This window comes from Astatotilapia calliptera, chromosome 7 (genome assembly GCF_964374335.1).
Source record: "Astatotilapia calliptera chromosome 7, fAstCal68.1, whole genome shotgun sequence".
NCBI lineage: Eukaryota > Metazoa > Chordata > Actinopteri > Cichliformes > Cichlidae > Astatotilapia > Astatotilapia calliptera.
Window position 1 is genome coordinate 4,649,290 of NC_137428.1, and position 18,268 is coordinate 4,667,557.

General features: G+C 41.5%; 1 protein-coding gene across 3 annotated transcripts in view; it reads left to right on the plus strand.

The window, feature by feature from the left end:
- Nucleotides 1-18,268, plus strand: part of LOC113025136 (septin-7-like) — a 64,604-nt gene that overhangs the window by 23,220 nt on the left and 23,116 nt on the right. For all 3 annotated transcript variants that reach the window (XM_026172588.2, XM_026172589.2, XM_080304052.1), the window contains exons 3-5: nucleotides 8,647-8,753; nucleotides 15,513-15,613; nucleotides 15,719-15,853. In XM_026172588.2, the coding sequence (XP_026028373.1) occupies nucleotides 8,647-8,753; nucleotides 15,513-15,613; nucleotides 15,719-15,853 (343 nt within the window). The remainder of the gene's footprint in view (nucleotides 1-8,646; nucleotides 8,754-15,512; nucleotides 15,614-15,718; nucleotides 15,854-18,268) is intronic.

The window sequence follows — 18,268 nt, forward strand, 5'->3', positions numbered from 1 at the left end:
CTGGCCCCTAGCCCTGCCAGTGTAGCATAAATGATGACGGATGATGATGGCAGCAGCAGCCGTTCTTCTCTGCGTGAGTAGCTAAATGTTGTTCGTGTGTAATTTACGTTGAGTAGGCTAACCACGTTATTACATTAATGCATGTAAGGTGAACTAGCAAACATCATCATAGCTACATGCGGCTGTCTTCTTGTTTGATGGCAGATACTCCCTTCACCCTGGCCAAAAAGGCTAAAATGACCAAAGAAAAAGTGGAAAACAGTTAAACATGAGAGGTTTTTGGACAAAGTTTGTGTTTTTTCCATTGTTTAAGCACTGCTTCCAGCCAAGAGTGATACCATATATACCCCATAGCTGCAGAAAAGGCTAACATTGTTATCTTTTTACAAAAAACCAGCTGAGCATGAGAGGTTTTTGGACCAATTTTGTGTTCTCTATTCTTTAAGCACCGGTTTGAGCACCGTTTGAGCACCGGCACAGTTTCAAAAGTACCGATTTGGCACCGGTATCGGATAAAACCTAAACGATACCCATCCCTACATACGACTCTGTTCTGCTTCTATGCCCCAGCTTTGTTTACTATTTCCCACCGAGGCTTCTAGACTTCTGATTGGCCAACATTTCTGCACGGTTAGGAATCGAGCGCCACCTGCTGCTTTGGCATGTTCACAGCAGCGTTTTCCTTCATTTCTGCCTTTATGTGTGGACGGGATTATTTTTTAAAACGAAAACGGAAAATCTCCGTTTTCAAAAATACCCGTGTACGTGTGGACGTAGCCTCAGTCTCTGACTGGAAGCGCTAATTCGTCATTCGGCTTTTGTCAGACTAAAGTAACTGTTAAAACTGTTTGAAAAGCTAAGCTATACAACAAGGAGAGATTGAGAATTTCCTTTTAGTTCTCAGTTTATTTGATATTGACAAAAGTTAGTCAGTTTTGTCTGTTCTTCTGTAAAACAAACTAAGATTTATTTTTAGAATTAATATTTTGTTTCTAAGTGGAATTGACAATTTAGTCTGTTTCGTTTGTTCTATTTTGAAACTTAAACGCTTTAGCGGCTGCCTTTTGTGTAGTTTGCAATATTTGCCTTTATTTATCTGAAAAAGTCTCATGTTCCTTAAGTACATCTACCCTGTTGAACTTATTATGGGAAATAAATATTTAAATCAAAACAAGCTGCTGATTATTTCACATTTTACTTGTGAGCAACGGCACATTTAAATCTTACAAATATAGTTATTTGGCTTATATCGTGATAGATATCGTTATCGCCTGAAATGAAAAAAACATATCGTGATATGAAAAAATCTCATATCGCCCAGCTCTAATTTAAACATATAATTGCAGTAATGTATATAATATTCAAACATCCTGCTGTTGAAAATATTTGGAGCCAGAGACTGTATGTAGATGGATTTTGATGTTTGCATTTTGGCCATAGAATACCATTACAGACACCTATGTAATGGTAACATAAGTGTCTAAAGCACTTAGGCACTTGGAATCATTTCTCTAAGTCGTTTTGGGCGTTGCTCCTTAGGCATTTTCCCAAAGAGAGTGCTGGCAAACTCAGTACAAACATTAAGGGGATTTTGTGCTCCATCTGGTCCAGAAATGTCTCTTCCTGTAGTTGGAGGCTGCGGAAAAAGACATAAAATATGAGCTACTTTTTTTCATTCATAGTTCAAATCCAGACAGGGAGTTGAAATGGATGATTAAATTGTACAGGTGTTGCTTTTATTGTGCCTGCACATCATGTAAAATGCATTCAAGGCTACACACAGCTGTGCTTCATGGTTGTAAAGGAGACACCCTGGACTGATGGGTTCTCATAGGTCATACTCGAGGAGCATCAGGCGACAGCTTCAACAGCAAATTCCTCAAGCTTCAAGGTTTCCTGTTTGGCTTTTCAGCCTCACAGGTGTTCGTTTCTTAAAGTCACAGTGTCATATATTTTGGATATCACGGTGCAGTTTACATTTCTCTTGGATTTTTACCAGTACTTCTACTGGTCATCACAGAGGACACAGAAACATGTAGTGAGAAAGGTCCTGCGGTTTCAAGAGTACATGATGGTTCCCTGAAACTCTGCTGTTGTTTCTCTGAGCAGGCTGAAAGTTGCAGAATGATGTCACACTCTCAAGTTCATTTTTTTCCAGCCTGATCTCTGTCCTGGATCTGTGGTTAGTGTAATATGCATTTAGCCAACCGTGTTAGAGCAGGACGGCAGTCTGTTTACAAACCTGCCTCAGCGCCTCTGGGCGCAGCACCCAGTGCATTCACTGCTTGCTACTCTGCGTACGCATGTGTGTTGGTGCGACTGGCTGGGGTCGTGCACATGTGCGTGTTCATGCATGCTCAGTCAAACCACTGCAGGCAGGCCTCGTTTTGCTCATTCTTCCCCTCTGCTGTGCTCCCGTTCCCTCCGTCTCTATTTTGAGACGCACATGCCTGCTGTGACCCAGCACGTGCCGATTCTGTCAGATTTAGTCTTGGGCTCGGTGGATCGCAGCGCTACACGCCCTTTTCTAAATTTAAAATGATGAAATCAGAAGAAAGTGTGCTGCGCCCATTCGCTGCAGTCAGACTGGGTGCTGACACGGTTTAGTTTGGGCTCTGGATCTCGCAGTCTGCTAAACTTGCAGATCTTTATCATTTGCCAATACACTGACCTTTTCCCCTGTTTGTCCCCCTGTTACAGTTAGTCCCGCTGAGCCTCACGAGTGACTGCAGTTTTCCAACTCTCCTCATATGCCTGTCTGTCTGGCTGTTCTTTCCTTTACACCACTATGTTTCCCAGATATCCCGTTTTCACACTTTCTGGTTGAGGCCTCGCACATGTCTGTTAGAGGTGTATGCGTGTTTGTGCTGTGTGTTAGTTAGCAGGCCTGTCAGGATGTTAGGAGGCCAGCTGCAGCCTCAGGGCAGAATGAGAGAAGCTGAGATCCAAAGAGAGAAAGAGGAGGAGGAATGTCAGGAATCCCATGGGAAAGCCACTCTGACCATTTGTGTGTTTGTTTGTTTTTGTCTCTCTAGCAGTCCAGCCTGCCTTAACTCAGTGAACACATGTTTAATATGCAGGCCTTTTAGTAAGTACATTAATCCTGTAGAGTGCTACTGTGGACTCTGCAGGTATGCCAGTGGTACCTGGGCAATAAATGTTCAAATCATCAGTCAATAAATTACCCCGTGAATGAGTCCAAAAACCTGGAAATAAGTTCAGGATTTTGGAGTCCCGGTGCCTCCCCTTGAAGTCTTAGATATTGCTGGATATTCAGCATCATCAGGCACAGCCACTCACCAGTGGTGGAGGTTAGAGCAGGGCGATATGGCCAAAAATATTTATCACGATATATATTTGAAAATTTGCGATAACGATATAACTGACGATATAATTGATGCGAGACAAAATACAACTCCACAACATTACTAGCGCAAAAAGACAACCTTCCATTTATTTTCACTTAAACAAGAAGCTGGTTTTTATGTACATTAAAGCTTTATAAAAATGTAACAGTGCAAATGCAAATTCCTTGCTGAAAGTTTAACCAAAAGGCATTTCCAGTAGAAATTTGCTGACATATCCTGAGCATAACCATGTATAATATCCACTGAAGTTAAAAAGAGGTGCATTGCAACATTAAACTGCAGTGTGCAGTACGCATTTTTCGGACCATAAGGTGCACAGGATTATAAGGCACATTAAGCGAAACAAAGCAGTCAGATAAATCAAACTTGATTAAACTCATTCTTCTTGCTTCCTCCACTTCTGTACCATTGATTCATTAATGTTGAATTCTCTGGCAGCTGCTCTATTCCCATGTTGCAGTATATTAATGACTAACCTCGTATTGTGGATGGATTATCTCAGTTGTTCTCCTGACTGAAGTTTGGTCCGTTTACAGCATCCTGCCATGCGATTGCATTTGTCTCTAACCATGAAGAACCTTAACGTTAACTTTTATAAGTGGAAAAGTGTTAGTGTTCGTCCTCCAGCTTCACTGTTTATGTTATGCTAACATAGCTGTGTCGCTAGCCATCACGTAGCACATCATTATATACCAGCTAGCCCAACTTCAGTAACCCTACAAACTTCACTGCTGTTTAGTTTCCTGTCTTCATTTATGTTGGAAGTGATAGCAGAGCTGTACGTTTGATTTTTTTCAGAAATCTCTCAGTCAGAACATGCTATATCATGCTTAGGTAACTAGCAAAACTAGCGAGCTAACTTCCGCTAGCTTCCTGCTAACTTCTAACTCCGTTAAATGTAATAACTTTTGTTTTCATGGATGCCTGGAAGTTAAACTTTATAGTTACACCTGGTAAAGCAGCAATGCTGATCGTTTTATTAAAGATGAAAGAATTTAGACAGTTTTTAACGCTCAGTGATGCTGCAGTGTTGTTTGACCTGAAGCATACGGAGTTTAGGACCCAGATTACTCCCAGATTTAAGAGCATCTTAGTCCGACAAATACGACAATAACGACGGCCGCTTGCATGTTCTGCAAAAAAATGTGCTTTGTCGTGTATCTGACGGACAAACACCAAATCAGTTCCACATCACTGAAGTTGCACCATTTTTACAAACCAATTCTGGTTCATCTGTTTCACTCAACAATCGGCCATGTGCGTATGAAAACAAAGGCACTGCGCATGCGCGTTTTACTCCCATTCTATCGCGATATTTCATTTTCCTATCGTTGCCTAACATTATACTGGTATTACCGTGAACGGTATAATATGGCCCAGCCCTAGTGGAGGTATTAAATTCATGACTGTGGTGTACTTTGGCAAAGTATGGCCTATGGCATAAATAGACCCACAGACCGTCTCAGTCAGCAACATTACAAAAACTGGCCCCAAAATCAGTAGCAGGATAGTGCCAAGGTAGCAGTCCAGTACTGAGCAACTGGCATTGTAGGGTACTTTACATAATTTACATTTAGATGTGAGAGTTAAAGATTCTGGTATCACTGAAAAATAAGCAATAAGCTGTCGAGATGACAGCAAGGACAGAGAGGAGAAATGGGGCCAACAGGCTGGGCTGGAGAGAGATGGAGAGGAAGAGAAACAGCAGGGAAGAGCTGTGGGGGTCAGCCAACCATCACTGAAGTTTAGGTCACTAATCTATTTACAGAGAGCTGGCACTGCACTTCAACTTGTCATGTGGAACCAATATTTAATTAAAGCTGCACGAGGAAGGCTAATTGGGACGGACCTGCCTTTAGGGGAGGTTTAGGCTGTGGCAGTAACTAAAACAATCAGAAGAATGGAGCTGTCATTTTCAGCTAGTCTTTCACTTCTGCTGTGTACAGCTGACATTTCTGCATGTCATTTGGGAGTGTGTTGGCTTTATTTGATGAGTTTCCTACAATAAAATAGAAAAAAGAAGCAAATATTGCAAATTCTCTCTAAATATTCACTCTTGGCTCTAAATATTGATTCCCTGCAGCTTCGATCCACACACATGGGTGTTGCCCTTAACTTGAATGTGAGTTGAGCCCAGCTGACTTGCAGCTCCCTGCAGTGTTTGCGCTCATCGTTCAAGTGTTTGTGAGGCCTGTTTGGTTTTGTCGAGCCAGCGTGATGTTTGCTGAGGACCCACTGAAATGTTAGCACAGAGTCTCAGCAATTTTAGGTGAGCTGTGTGAAGAGTTCCATCTTTACTTGTGACGCACCTCATTGTCACATCTGCCCCTCAGGCTGGACAGACCACAGACGGAGGCTGCCAGGAAGAGAAACTGAAACCTCTGACCTATGACTTTTTTCTGTCCACAAATGCCAGAGGACACTGCTTTCACACAGGCTGAACAGCCTGATAAAATTGTAGAAAAATTAGTCGGATTGTGTGATACGGAGGGTCAAATATTTGTCTACCTATAACAACTACTGTACGGTGATTCTGCCTCACATTGTCTGGCAGGATGAGTTGAATGGAGTGTCTCATTGTGCAAAACACATGGCAATACTGCTTTATCAGTATCAAGATGTCATTTCAGTGTCATGCATAACAATAACTGTTTAGTTCCTTGTATGAAGTGCATCCGTCACACAATAGGCTCTGGATACGCTGTTTGCACCAAAACATTAGTGCCTGACTAACAAAACCAACTGATGCAATAAAGATTCAACTGAATTCAGAGCTGTAGACTGGCAGCGCTGAGTTCCCAAAGGACATGCATTCTTTTCCACATAATAACACTTTCTCTGTGGCGGTGGGATGCACACACAAAAAGGGACACCAATTTTTTTATTTAGTTATTAACCGAAAACTATAAACACAGAGAATGATTAAAGCAGTTAGTGCAGTGAGTGCACAGACTCCAGCGCTGTCATCTTAAAGTGCAGCTGGTGATGGCATGCTTGCTAGCTTAAAAAAATGTTTCTTCAAATGAGTGAGTTGGGGGTGGTGTAGCAGAGGAAGCTGCAGCAGACAAACTGGATTCCCAACTCGCGTCATTGTCAGAATGTCAATCATAGCTGAGCAAATACACACAGGGGCGACCGTGGGGTTAAGAGGGGGTAAAGAATGCAATCCAGCAAAGCATTACACCCTCTCGGCGTAGCCTGATGATATGCACAGCTGTCCTATGAGCAGTAAGAATGAACCCATGCAGATTTAACCCCCAGCAGGTGGTTTGTTTAGAGAATGAAAGGAGTCATACGAGGGGAAAAAATGATGGAAAACTTTGAGCTGAAACCCTTCATTGGGGTCTGTGGTTTTAAAGCTTCTGACATGTAATGAACACTTGGTTTGTTGTCAACGGTTTGCAAAAAGAAAGTATTTGAATGACACAGGAGCCTGAGACTTTTTACAGCAGACTTTACTTTTAGCGGACGTTACTGGAAAATTGCTTATCAATCAAGAATTACTGGAGCAACATCTGACTCACATTAAAATGGAAATACTCCAGCTTCCTGCTTTCAGGCTGCACACAGATGCTGTATGTAAGAGCTCAGTGGACTGTACTGCACTATACACGGTTTTCTCAGCTGCTCCTTTCAACGCAGATTTAAAGTCAGAGGCAGTAATTCAGCACGCTTTGATAGTGACGTTGATATTCTGTTTGGTCTGTTTAGAACTAGTATTGATATTTGATTTTGTCTTTAAATGGAGTTGAAAATTCAGACCTGTCAGTCTATATAATGACACAGAAACGTGGTATACATTTGGATCAGTTCTCAGTTCTACCCAAAGCATTTTTTTAAATATGTAAATGGTGTGAAAAATACCTATTTCTATACTAATAACATTACATCAGTATTGTTGACCACTCTGTGATTTGTCAAGTAAAAACTGCGTAAACATCTGCTTATTAAACATGAGAAAAGGCCTCTTTGTGCAGCCGCTAGCAATTTTAAATTCGAGTAAAGAGTTTTTTATAGAGGAAAATGGTAAAATGGATTATAGAATACTTTACTTGGATGCTTGGACGTTGGTATGTATATGTGCAGGAAACACTGAAAAAGCACACACATCAATGTCAACACCGGGTAACAGAAAAGTCATAGACATGTTTCCACCTACTTGGAATCACATAAAGACAACAATGCTGGAGCTGAAACATCAGTGAGTTAATTGATTTGGTGGCATGTTTTTAAAGGACAACTTGAGGAAATTCTGTGAGTCACGTGTCTGCTAACTAAAAATTTAAGGGTTTCAGATTGTTGGACAACTTAAAAAAGACATTTTTTAGATGTTGCAAGTTTACAAGCGTCCTCTGACCTCTATGAACAAAACATCTGGAAAATGATCTGCAGATGGCTAAATAATAACACGCGTCGACACATTTTTGCCATTCTTTGTAAACTGGATGTGTTATGGTTTTCTCGTAGCACCTTTAAATTCTCTTACCTGATAGATCTGATTCAGAATTTTAATTTTTGCTCGGTAACCTTTTTTTGTCCAGTACTCTAATCTTGGTCTGTTTCTGATGTGTCCTTTTTGGAAACCCCCTCAAGCTACTGTGTACCCAGCCCAGATTGATGTTTGGCCACAGATTACTCCAGTTTTCAAAGCCTGAAATTGTGTCGTGGGAGTCGGTCAGAGGTCTTGCTGGGACAGGCAGCCCTCCTTCCCTCCAACCAAACACTCCTCCAGTGCCTTTTCATGAGACGCAAGCCAGATGCTCAGCTATTAATCATAGGCCTGTGTGATGGAGAGGGCGAGCATATGCAATGTGTATGTTTGGACTGACTGTGCTCTTTGTCAAGTAAATGTTTGTGCAGCTTCTGTGCCGTCAGTATGGGAGAAGGGAATGGAAAGTTGGCACTGTGAGGACCGAAATAGAGAGATTTATACTTCAAGGACGCACTGAGCGAGGAAGACAGAGGAAGAGTAGATAAACGGGGGGTGGGTGAGAGAGAAAGTCAGCAGGAGATGGAGAGGAAATGTTTTATTCCCTCCATCTGAAAGCTTTTCATGCTGGCAGATCATTCTCTGACCTTTCCCCTTACAGACAGTGAATCTGCTTTATTATCTGCACTGCATCCATGTCTCTTCAGGCCATCTCAATATTGTGTTCAGTGCATGCACATGCTTTTATACATGCGTTATGTAAAGTCCTTTTTGTCATGTGTTCAGCTGGTTGTACTTAGAAAACAGTAAGATTATATAACGTTGCTTAACTTGTGCTTTTGTCCTCAGGTGAGTCTGGTCTCGGGAAATCGACTCTCATCAACTCCCTGTTCCTGACTGACCTCTACTCTAAGGACTACCCTGGCCCCTCCCACAGGATTAAAAAGACTGTTCAAGTGAGCTTTTTCAGCTTTTTGCCCAGTAAATGAATCCTATGAAGTCTAGGTCACCATTGATGACAAGATCTGTAACCTTAACTATAGATGGCACAACACCACTTTTTTATGACCGATATTATAAATTTGGATATCTGCCGATACCGTTATGAATCCGATATAGTGTATTTTTAATCAATAAAACAGTTTTTTAAATATCTTGCTGCATTTTGTATAAATTCATACTCAAGTTTTAAAAAAACAAAAACACTAAACCTATTCTGTTATACCTGTATGCAAAAAATATACTGCACCCAAAATATTTCATAGTTCAGCAACACTGATCAATCTAATGAACTTAAATCCTCCATCCTCCCTGTTCTGGTATTTTAAAGAGCACTTAGCAGAAATATTAAACAACCTAACTAATAGGGTTGCAAACTCCCAGCAAAAAAAATAAAAACAGGGAACCACCCTCCGCCTCGTGATGCTTTATCGGCGTAATCAACCTTAATTTAATGCACGCGTTATTTTAAAAAAATGCACAGAAATCAATTATTTTTCTACAATAATTAAATAGATTCAACATCTTTCTTCAACAGAATTGCAGACTGCACAGATGGTACCTTCCCAAAGGAAAAAGTACTATTGCTTACTAGGGTATATTAGACTTAACCGATCATTGATCAGTTTCATGATCGAAGTAGCAGCAGGAGAGGGAGGGAGAGAGGCAGTCGCTCCATATATCGGTTGTTAAGCTTAACGCTGGAATGCTTTACAAACATTCAGAGATGAACTTACACACTTGCTTTACTTCTCTCTGGGATCACTTTCTCGGAGATGAAATGCCGGGTTGGTAGCGAGGCTCCAAATGCTCAACCAGATCGCTGAGAGGTCTCACACGCCACAGCCGCTCTATCATGTGACACATACTGCTCGACGTGCTAAAGTTATGAGCGGAGTTACGCCATGTCACAAGTTTTGTGAGGTGCTTTTGTGATATTTAATGGATCGGATTACATTTTTTATTTCTCTCAGATATCCGATCCAGTAATTTAAGTTCGTATCGGACCGATACGTAATATTGGATCGGTCCATCCTTAACCTTAACCCCTGTTTCCTTTACACTTTACATCACATGTGATTTCTGGGTTTTGAATTTTGTTTTATAACTAAAGCACATTAAAACAATACTTTTTAACTAAATGTACTTTACTTTCTTTTAAACACAGGGTTAGGTATAACCTAATAACCCATGGTAGTGTTAATTCTCACCCTAACCCTATATGGGTCAGACCTCAGTTGCCATCAGTTCATTTTTAGCTTCAGGTCCAGTGTAGAGATGTTTTGAGTTTTTGTTAATGGTCTCCCCATGTCTTCTTATAGTTGATAGTCATATAAACAAAGGCACTATATGTGCTAAGACTGTGAGATCACCATTCACCTTTTTTCTGCAAGAGTTTGATGCTTGATGTCGATTTCTTCTACGTTCTAAATTCCAGCAGCGACAGCAAATACTGGGATGAGGATTAGGAAACCATGAAATGAACAGATGTCTTACAAGAAAGTGTTGTTTCTCAAGCCAGTTTGAAGGAAAATAACCTTGTTAATGGAGACATTTTAAGTCCTCCCACAGCCGTTGCTCAAGGCATTTTGTCATTTACATTCCAGTGTCAGTGATATCTCCTAATATCTAAAAACAAATTCTTCACGTAGTACTCATTCCCTCGGAAAAATGATGATTTCTGGGTGTTAAAAGTAAGCATCAATGTGACCACACCATATGTTAGGAGCCCCTGAAAGTATTCTCATTCATTCTGGCCAACAAAAAGTGTACTTGAGCGTGAGGGGGAAACTATTTGAATTTGGTAGTTGTTTTGGTGAGCAGTTCAAAGACCCTTGTGGAGCTCGTGGTTAGGTCTCAGTGTTTGCAAACTCGACCTCGGTGTGTGAGGCCAACCTGAACTATAAAGTGTAAAGAAAAAAAGTCAGGTACAGTTAAACTTGATGGAATGCAGGTTGAATGTTCACCTACAAAGTAAAAGTTGTGCCGTTTTGGATGATGTTGAAATTTCCTCAAGAGTTGTTGAAAAGCTCAAATCTCTAATCTGAGCTTAAACACATCCCGTATATGTAGACGTTAGACCAGTTATTAAATCCAAGAGTTGACTTTTTTTTTGCACCAGCACGTTCAAAGTCTTAACTGGTGTCTTCAGTAAAAAAAAAAAAAGAAAAACATGACAGATAAGCACAGGCACTGAAAGGGATGAAGTTTCATGTTTTCTGACAAATTAATTGAGAACATCTGGTCTGGTCATTCTGAAGGCTTTTCTTGCTCCTGCATTATCAGCCAGGTTTGTTAAAATTGACATGTTAGTAGGGATGGAAGGCTAAGAGGGGAGCAGGATTCTGCTGGGGAGGAAGAGAGTATAATGGAAAAGGAGAATGAGAATGCAGGATGGAGGAACTACGAGGCAAACAACAACGCCACTGGACCTAGTTTTGTCCTTTTATGGTAATGGCAAATTGAAGTGGAGGAGGGAGACTGTGTCTGGAGTAAAAGGGGCAAAGGAGAAGCAGTTTGGGAAAGAGGAAAAAGCAGAAGATGGAGATGTGGGACAGTGTGATGAACTAAGACGGAAAGAGATGAGATGGTGGTGGCAGGAGAAGACGGACAGAAGCAACATGGCGATGAGTGAGGAAAAGGTGGAGCTTTGTAAAACTAAAGAGCATATAAACCTCGAGGAGGGTGATGGGGTAGATGTGATGAGGGGAGAGACAAAGAAAAACAGAGGATCAGGGCTGAATTTCCCCCTTGGGTCTGAGAGGGTCAATAGCAGGGCAGGAATGTTCCCATGAAATGTAACACCCTCCCACCCCACCCTCAACCACTACTTAAAAGATGAGAATTCATCTCCACACGCCGCTTTGCACTATAATTCGATTCCCACTACCATATTACTTATGAAGTCTTAAGATTTCCATATAGGTATGTCATAGGGGAAAATTCCATATACTGGGATTAATGTGAACTTAACATTTACAACTCTAAATGGGTGGCTGGCAGCTGAGTGGGTGAGAGAGGTTAAAATGTTAATTGAGACAAGTTAACCGCCGTTTTCGCTTTACCGTCTTTGGACTTTTTTTTTTTAAATCAGTGTAGGTGAACACTATTGTATCATTCCAATGTACGTTAGCTAGCACCATCTGCAGAAGAAAAAGTCCCCATGAAGTGGCAGTTGGTGTAGTTGTGTGAAGCCTTTGGTGGATGATGAAAGTGAAGACAGACAGGAAGTGCATGGGAAGGAATGAAGCAAAAGGTTGGAAAAGTCAGGATTAAAAGCAAACACAGTTGGATAGCAGATGTTTTACTTTGCCAAAGGCACAGACTCGGCAGCATTTTGGAAAATAGGGACCTGTTAACTCACAGTAAGCTAACCGTAAGCCATATATTCCAAGATGGAGAAGGCTAAGGTATCTTTATATCTGACTTTGACTCTGATAGTCGTCCTGGTCACAGAAGGTTTTGCTCTCCAAAACTCGTAACAAATGAGCACATTATGTCAAATGTTGTCTAAATGCAAGGAGGTACGCAAGTCAAGGCTGTGGATCAGGACGGGTATAGACAATCTCTGAACCAGAAAATAGATTTTTGTGCATTTACCATTAAACAATAATTATTAAACTGGACTTAAGTTGATGTTGACTTTTAGCCTTTGGCAAATTTTAATGCTTTATAATGCCAAGTTACTCATTCCTTTTTTTTTAGTTCAATGCAGCATGGAGTGCAGCTAGAGATAACCAACCAAATTTATCTGGCAAAACGGAGATGACTGAGTGCCAAAGATGTCCAAATATAATCTCAAGTTAAACTTATGTCTCTGAACCTAAAATAACAATGTTGTTCCATTCAGACCGAGGTGCATAGAGGTGCCTTATGTTATAGAGCAGGGGTGGGCAATTCCAGGCCCCAGGGGCCGGTGTTCTGCAGGTTTTAGATCTCACCTTGGGTCAACACACCGTAATCACATGATTAGTTCGTTACCAGGCCTCTGGAGAACTTCAGGACATGTTGAGGAGCTAATTTAGCCATTTAAATCAGCTGTGTTGGTTCGGGGGACACATCTAAAACCTGCAGGGACACCGGCCCTCGAGGCCTGGAGTTGCCCACCCCTGTTATAGAGGAAGTAGTTTTTTGTAGGAAGTCACTGATACGTCACACCGAATTTAGTCAAGACGGTGCTATTCATAAAATATGGCAGGATGATCCAGTCACTTTTTACACTTATTAGAAAACAGACCTGAGATCTGTGAGTCCTTGGGTCAGCTCTCAGTCTCTTGAGTAAACCCATTTAAACCTCTGCATTTTATGTATGAAGTCAAAGGCAGACTCGCAGTAAGATACAGACTTCAGATCTGAAATCTGTATGTTCCAGTATCAACACTATTTTGGGTTTGCAATGCATCTATAATACATACTATAGTCTGGGAAACTGAACAAACTCTGAGATGGTTTGCTATTTCAAATTAAAGTAAGTAAAAATCTCAGTATCTACACTTCTAAATCTGTCCTGTATTCTTTACAAACTGACAATCGTTCAGTCAAAGCGCTGTGTATTTTCAGCTTCTTTTCTTTAAAGTTTGCAGACTCTTTTCATTTCCTCATTAGGTTTAAATTTCTCCACTGCATCAATTTGAAAGTTCTGTTCATTTTGTGACGTTCGATTGTACTGCACACTTGGCCTAAATTATAAATGACAGGAGCCGCTCAGGCAGCTGTGATTCTGCATCTTTGTGCAGGTCTGTTGTGATCCAGACGACGCACCAAGGCGGTGCTAAATTTACTCTGTTTTGACGAGACTGAAAACATTAAGAACCTTTTGCTTCAAGCTTTCTCTCACTCTATTGCGCTCATCATACCTCATGTGAGCCCCATGAGCGCAACGTGGGCAAGCAGGCTCTCCTCCAAGCAGCAGTTAGTGTGCATACGTTGGAAAGGAGCCGCTGTGGTCTGAGGCTGAGGGGGAGAGACCGGGTCAGAGTATTTATATTGCAGAACAATCTCCCATGTTTTGTCGCTCGCTCACATTCCCCACAGATCAGATTTCTTTTAAATGATGGTGTTGAGGCCGACGGCATTTTTGAGGTTTTCTCCCAATCTGTTTTTCTTCACAGAAACAGTGGAAATGGCAGATTTGGTTTTGAGAAGGGCTGACATGTCATGCGCAAACACTTACAATACAGACACAGATTTAACACACATGCCTGGCTGCACAATTAAGGTCAGATGTGTAAAAAATATATATATATTTATGTATATATGGTCAGCTGTAAAGCCAGACAGATTATCTGAAGGTTTGTGGAAGCTAAAGAATGTTTGTGTTACAGTGAGAGGGCTGTAGTTTGACTTAAAGGGGCGATCCTAAAATAACTACATGGTCCTGTGAAACTATGCGACGAAGTGGGGGAACAGCTGGCGAGCTTCAGGAAATGGATGGATCTCTGGGACTGAATGGGAACGTATGTGACTGCAGACTATGATGAACAGTTTGCAGTGATGGCTTCACTTTTTGGCATATGTAATTAAACATTAAATTAAAATCAGCTGCATTGAGTGAACACCCAAACTCAGTGTGCATACATGGCTGTTGTGTAAAAAGGCTTTCATACAGTGACATATGCACTCATGGCATGCTAGAGTGGATGTAAAGATGGGAGAAGAAAAGTCTAAACGCCTTTATCATCTGCTGGACTCTCCAGTATGTGTAATAAATATTATTTCTATCATAAAATCACCTTTTGGCTCAGCTTAAAAATACCCCCATGCTCTATTTTTAACCATGTTTAACTATTAAGACAAATGGGAACTCTGCTGTATTTGTTTTACTTTACATTTATTGACAGGATTCACTAAGTCACATTCAGTGGCAGATCAGCTGACGTAAGTGACACACACAGCCTATTGGCAAATCGCACATTGGGTGCTCTGTTTAAGTTGGTTTAGAATGCCAACGTGTGCTGGGCAGTTGCCGAACTCTGAGCTCCCCTTTAAACTGTGCGCAAACCTTAGAGTTGCAGTTTCATTGAGGTGCTGTTTTCAATGGAACTGATACCATGCACAGTAAGGAATTTGAGTGTAGTAAAGTTCAGGCACACTTCAAGGACCAGTTTAGCTGTAATCAGCTGATCTCGATGCCAGCACATAGAAGCTGAAGGCTCAGATGGTACATTTTTACACATTCTTTTGACACTACTCTTCATGTTCAGCATGCCCACAGTTGTTGCGTATGTGCAAGCCTCTTTACAACCCATCATCACCCAGGTCCTTTCACGCCGTATCTCGCTGAACCACTGTCATAATCTGCTGTCACTGATGTCTGTTTTGTTCTGTGCTGGGTCGTGCAGCTGCTCTCATTGCCTCCATGGAAATCGAACTCTTCTTTGGAAGACAGTGGTTTTGACTTAAGTTGACACACACACACACACACACACACACACACACACACACACACACACACACACACACACACACACAGTGCTGAGAGGAAGGAAAAGAACTTCACTCGTATTGTACACACACTCAACCAGCAGATCGGTTTCGGCTGTGTGGGAGGACCTGCTGTGCAGTGTATGTAGTCCAACATGTGTGGGCAGATACATGCTGTCAAATTATATTTTGAAAGTGTGAAGTTATTGCAGCTAATGGAAACACTTTATAAATACTGTAAGGCAAGGCTGAGATCCCAAGAGTTCTGAAGGGTGTGAATGTTTGTGTTTCAGGTGGAACAGAGTAAAGTTTTGATAAAGGAGGGAGGAGTCCAACTAACCCTAACCATCGTGGACACACCAGGGTTTGGCGATGCAGTCGACAACAGCAACTGGTGAGGATTGCCCACGAAGACATGCACAATTTGATTCTACCAAGCAATCATATGCTCTTTGTTGTACAGTGCACTCTCTCTGACATCATCTTTCCATGTTCCCAGCTGGCAGCCTGTCATTAATTACATTGACAGCAAATGCGAGGACTTCCTGAATGCTGAGTCGAGGGTCAACCGCAGGTCCATGCCGGACAACAGAGTCCACTGCTGTCTATATTTTATAGCACCATCTGGACACGGGTGGGTGCTGCATAAGATGATATAATAAGATGCAGATGTAATTAAGAGACATGAAATGTTCAATAGGTGGCAGTGATGCTGTCTGCATATAACTGGAAAGGATGTACTTGAGTGTCTGTCTGTCTCATAAAAGAGGAGCCTGCCAGCCAGTGTTTGTGACCCACATACAAACCAGTTCTGCTCATGCTCAGTAGAGTTTCCTGATCTCCATCACTGAATCACTCAGAGTGGAGACTCGCAGCAGCTCCCAGGAACAGCACTTTCAACTCAGACGTGCCATACTGTCTTACGTTAGCGTCCGTGTGTGTGCGCGCACCTCTCAGGCTTTGGCGATGGATCTAAACCTGCAGAGTTGATTGGCATGCAGTGTGTTTAAAATAACACTAATTTGTTAAATATTTCAGCAGCCCAAAGCATAAAATGTGTGAAACATGTTGCTGTCTGTGAATGTCAAAACACACTCTGACATTTTCTGATCATTTTAGCTCAGCTTTAAGTGCCTCCATGATGCACCTTAACTGCATTGAGGCAGTGACAAAGACAGGAAACCTGTCTATGAAAATAAACAGTCTTCAATCGATCATCCAGCAAAGTCGGGCTCACTTGTCAGATCAGCTGCAATTTGTGCCATCCTACATCAGCTGAAGGCTCAGCGGATTCCCTTCTAGACATCAGATGGGCAAGTCTCACATGGGTTTTTATGTTGAGGCTGCTTTACCTGTTGTTTTAGTTGTTCAGCAAGCAATTTAGAACCCAACTTCACCTCAGGACCACATTTCACATGGTTTCTGTCTAAATCAGTGTCATATTATTATCATTAATGCCAGCTCTATTCTGTGCTGGGGCCTTCGTGCTACTGTATCCTTTGGTTTTACAGTTATACAGAAGGAAGGATATGGAGGCCCCACAACACATGTTCCAGGTATAATTTACTCCCGACAGAAATGACAATCTTTCTTGAATTATGAGAAAAGCACACAAGCAGTTGAAAAGTTCATTAAATGTTAAATAAGCCGGTCTTATCTCTCCCCTTAAAGTGTAATCATGCACAAAACGGTCTGTTCAGGTATTCTGTTCCTGCTGCCTCCAACATAAAGAAAACGGTGGATGCTTTATGCTTTTCTCCTAACCATCGAGAAACAAGCATTAGTACATGGTTGAGCAAACGACAGGTCATCCTGCAACTGGAGACGCACATTTTGGTTTTCTTTGTTAAACAACTGCTGCAGTTTGTTTATCATCAATAACAGATCAGATTTTAACATATGAATTTTACAACATAAATGGTTCTGCCACACCACAGCTTCTTGTATTCTTTGAGCAGTGTTCTAAGTTTAAAGTCAGAGACAAGTCAGTAAATTGTCCACTTCACTGAGAAGATGCATCACTTAATTACGCTTTTACTGTCACCCCAGAGGAATCTGCCTACATTTCCAGCAGACTCTTTACCACTTTTAAATGATCTGCAACAAGCTCCAGAAGGCCCGTTTCCACACTGCTGCCTCCAAAAGTCACTCACATGTGGCTGTAAAATGTGAAATCCTATAAATCCTGCTTTAGAAGTAAACTGCATACTTATTTCCAGACCTGTCCTCTCTGTGATGTTTTAGTTCCCCGGAGTAACTACAAGAGTTCTGACAGTGAGTCCAGCTTTCTGTAGACAAAGTGCCGCTCATGCTGGTTTGATTAATCGGTGTCAGTGTGTGGGAGATTTCGGATTTTGACTTCACAGAAATGCCCTTCGAGTCTCCTGCTCTAACCAGACACTCTGACTCCAGTGTTATCTGGGGCTGCCTTCACTCCAGCTCTCCTCTGGTGCAGCAGCATTATATCCAAAGCTGTCCTCACTCGCTGAGCCGCCCAGCAGCTGTTTTGCTGGCCTCTTTCATGGGACAACTAATTCAACTCAACACGCAGCAAAAAGCATTTGCAGATATATAAAGTGCTTTCATGTAGACAGTGGTAATCCATTGAGCTGGCAGAATAATAACTGTATTATAGTTTTGAATGCAATGCTAAACTTATTGTGTGCGATTCTATTTTACGTTGAATAGTTTTCCCCAGAAAGGTTAAACTACATAATGAGCCTTTAACCTGCACATTATACAGGGGGCTATTTAGTATTATACTCCATTAATTTACTATCAGTCCACTGGAACACTGATGTAGTGGGCTGACAGCTAACATTGTAAACAAACTGAGAGAGAAAAGGAAAAATTAATGATTACTGCATTCACGACAGACCCTCAATGTTTGTGATGTGATTAGGAATTTCACATAAGGTATTTCCCAGCTATATTTTGGAAAGGGGGCCTCAGAAGGATCAAGGTTATGGACTCTGTAGCATGAGGAGTGGATTCTAATGGTCACCTTGAATGCATTTCTACTGTGGTAGCCTGGAAGCATTTGGCTTCT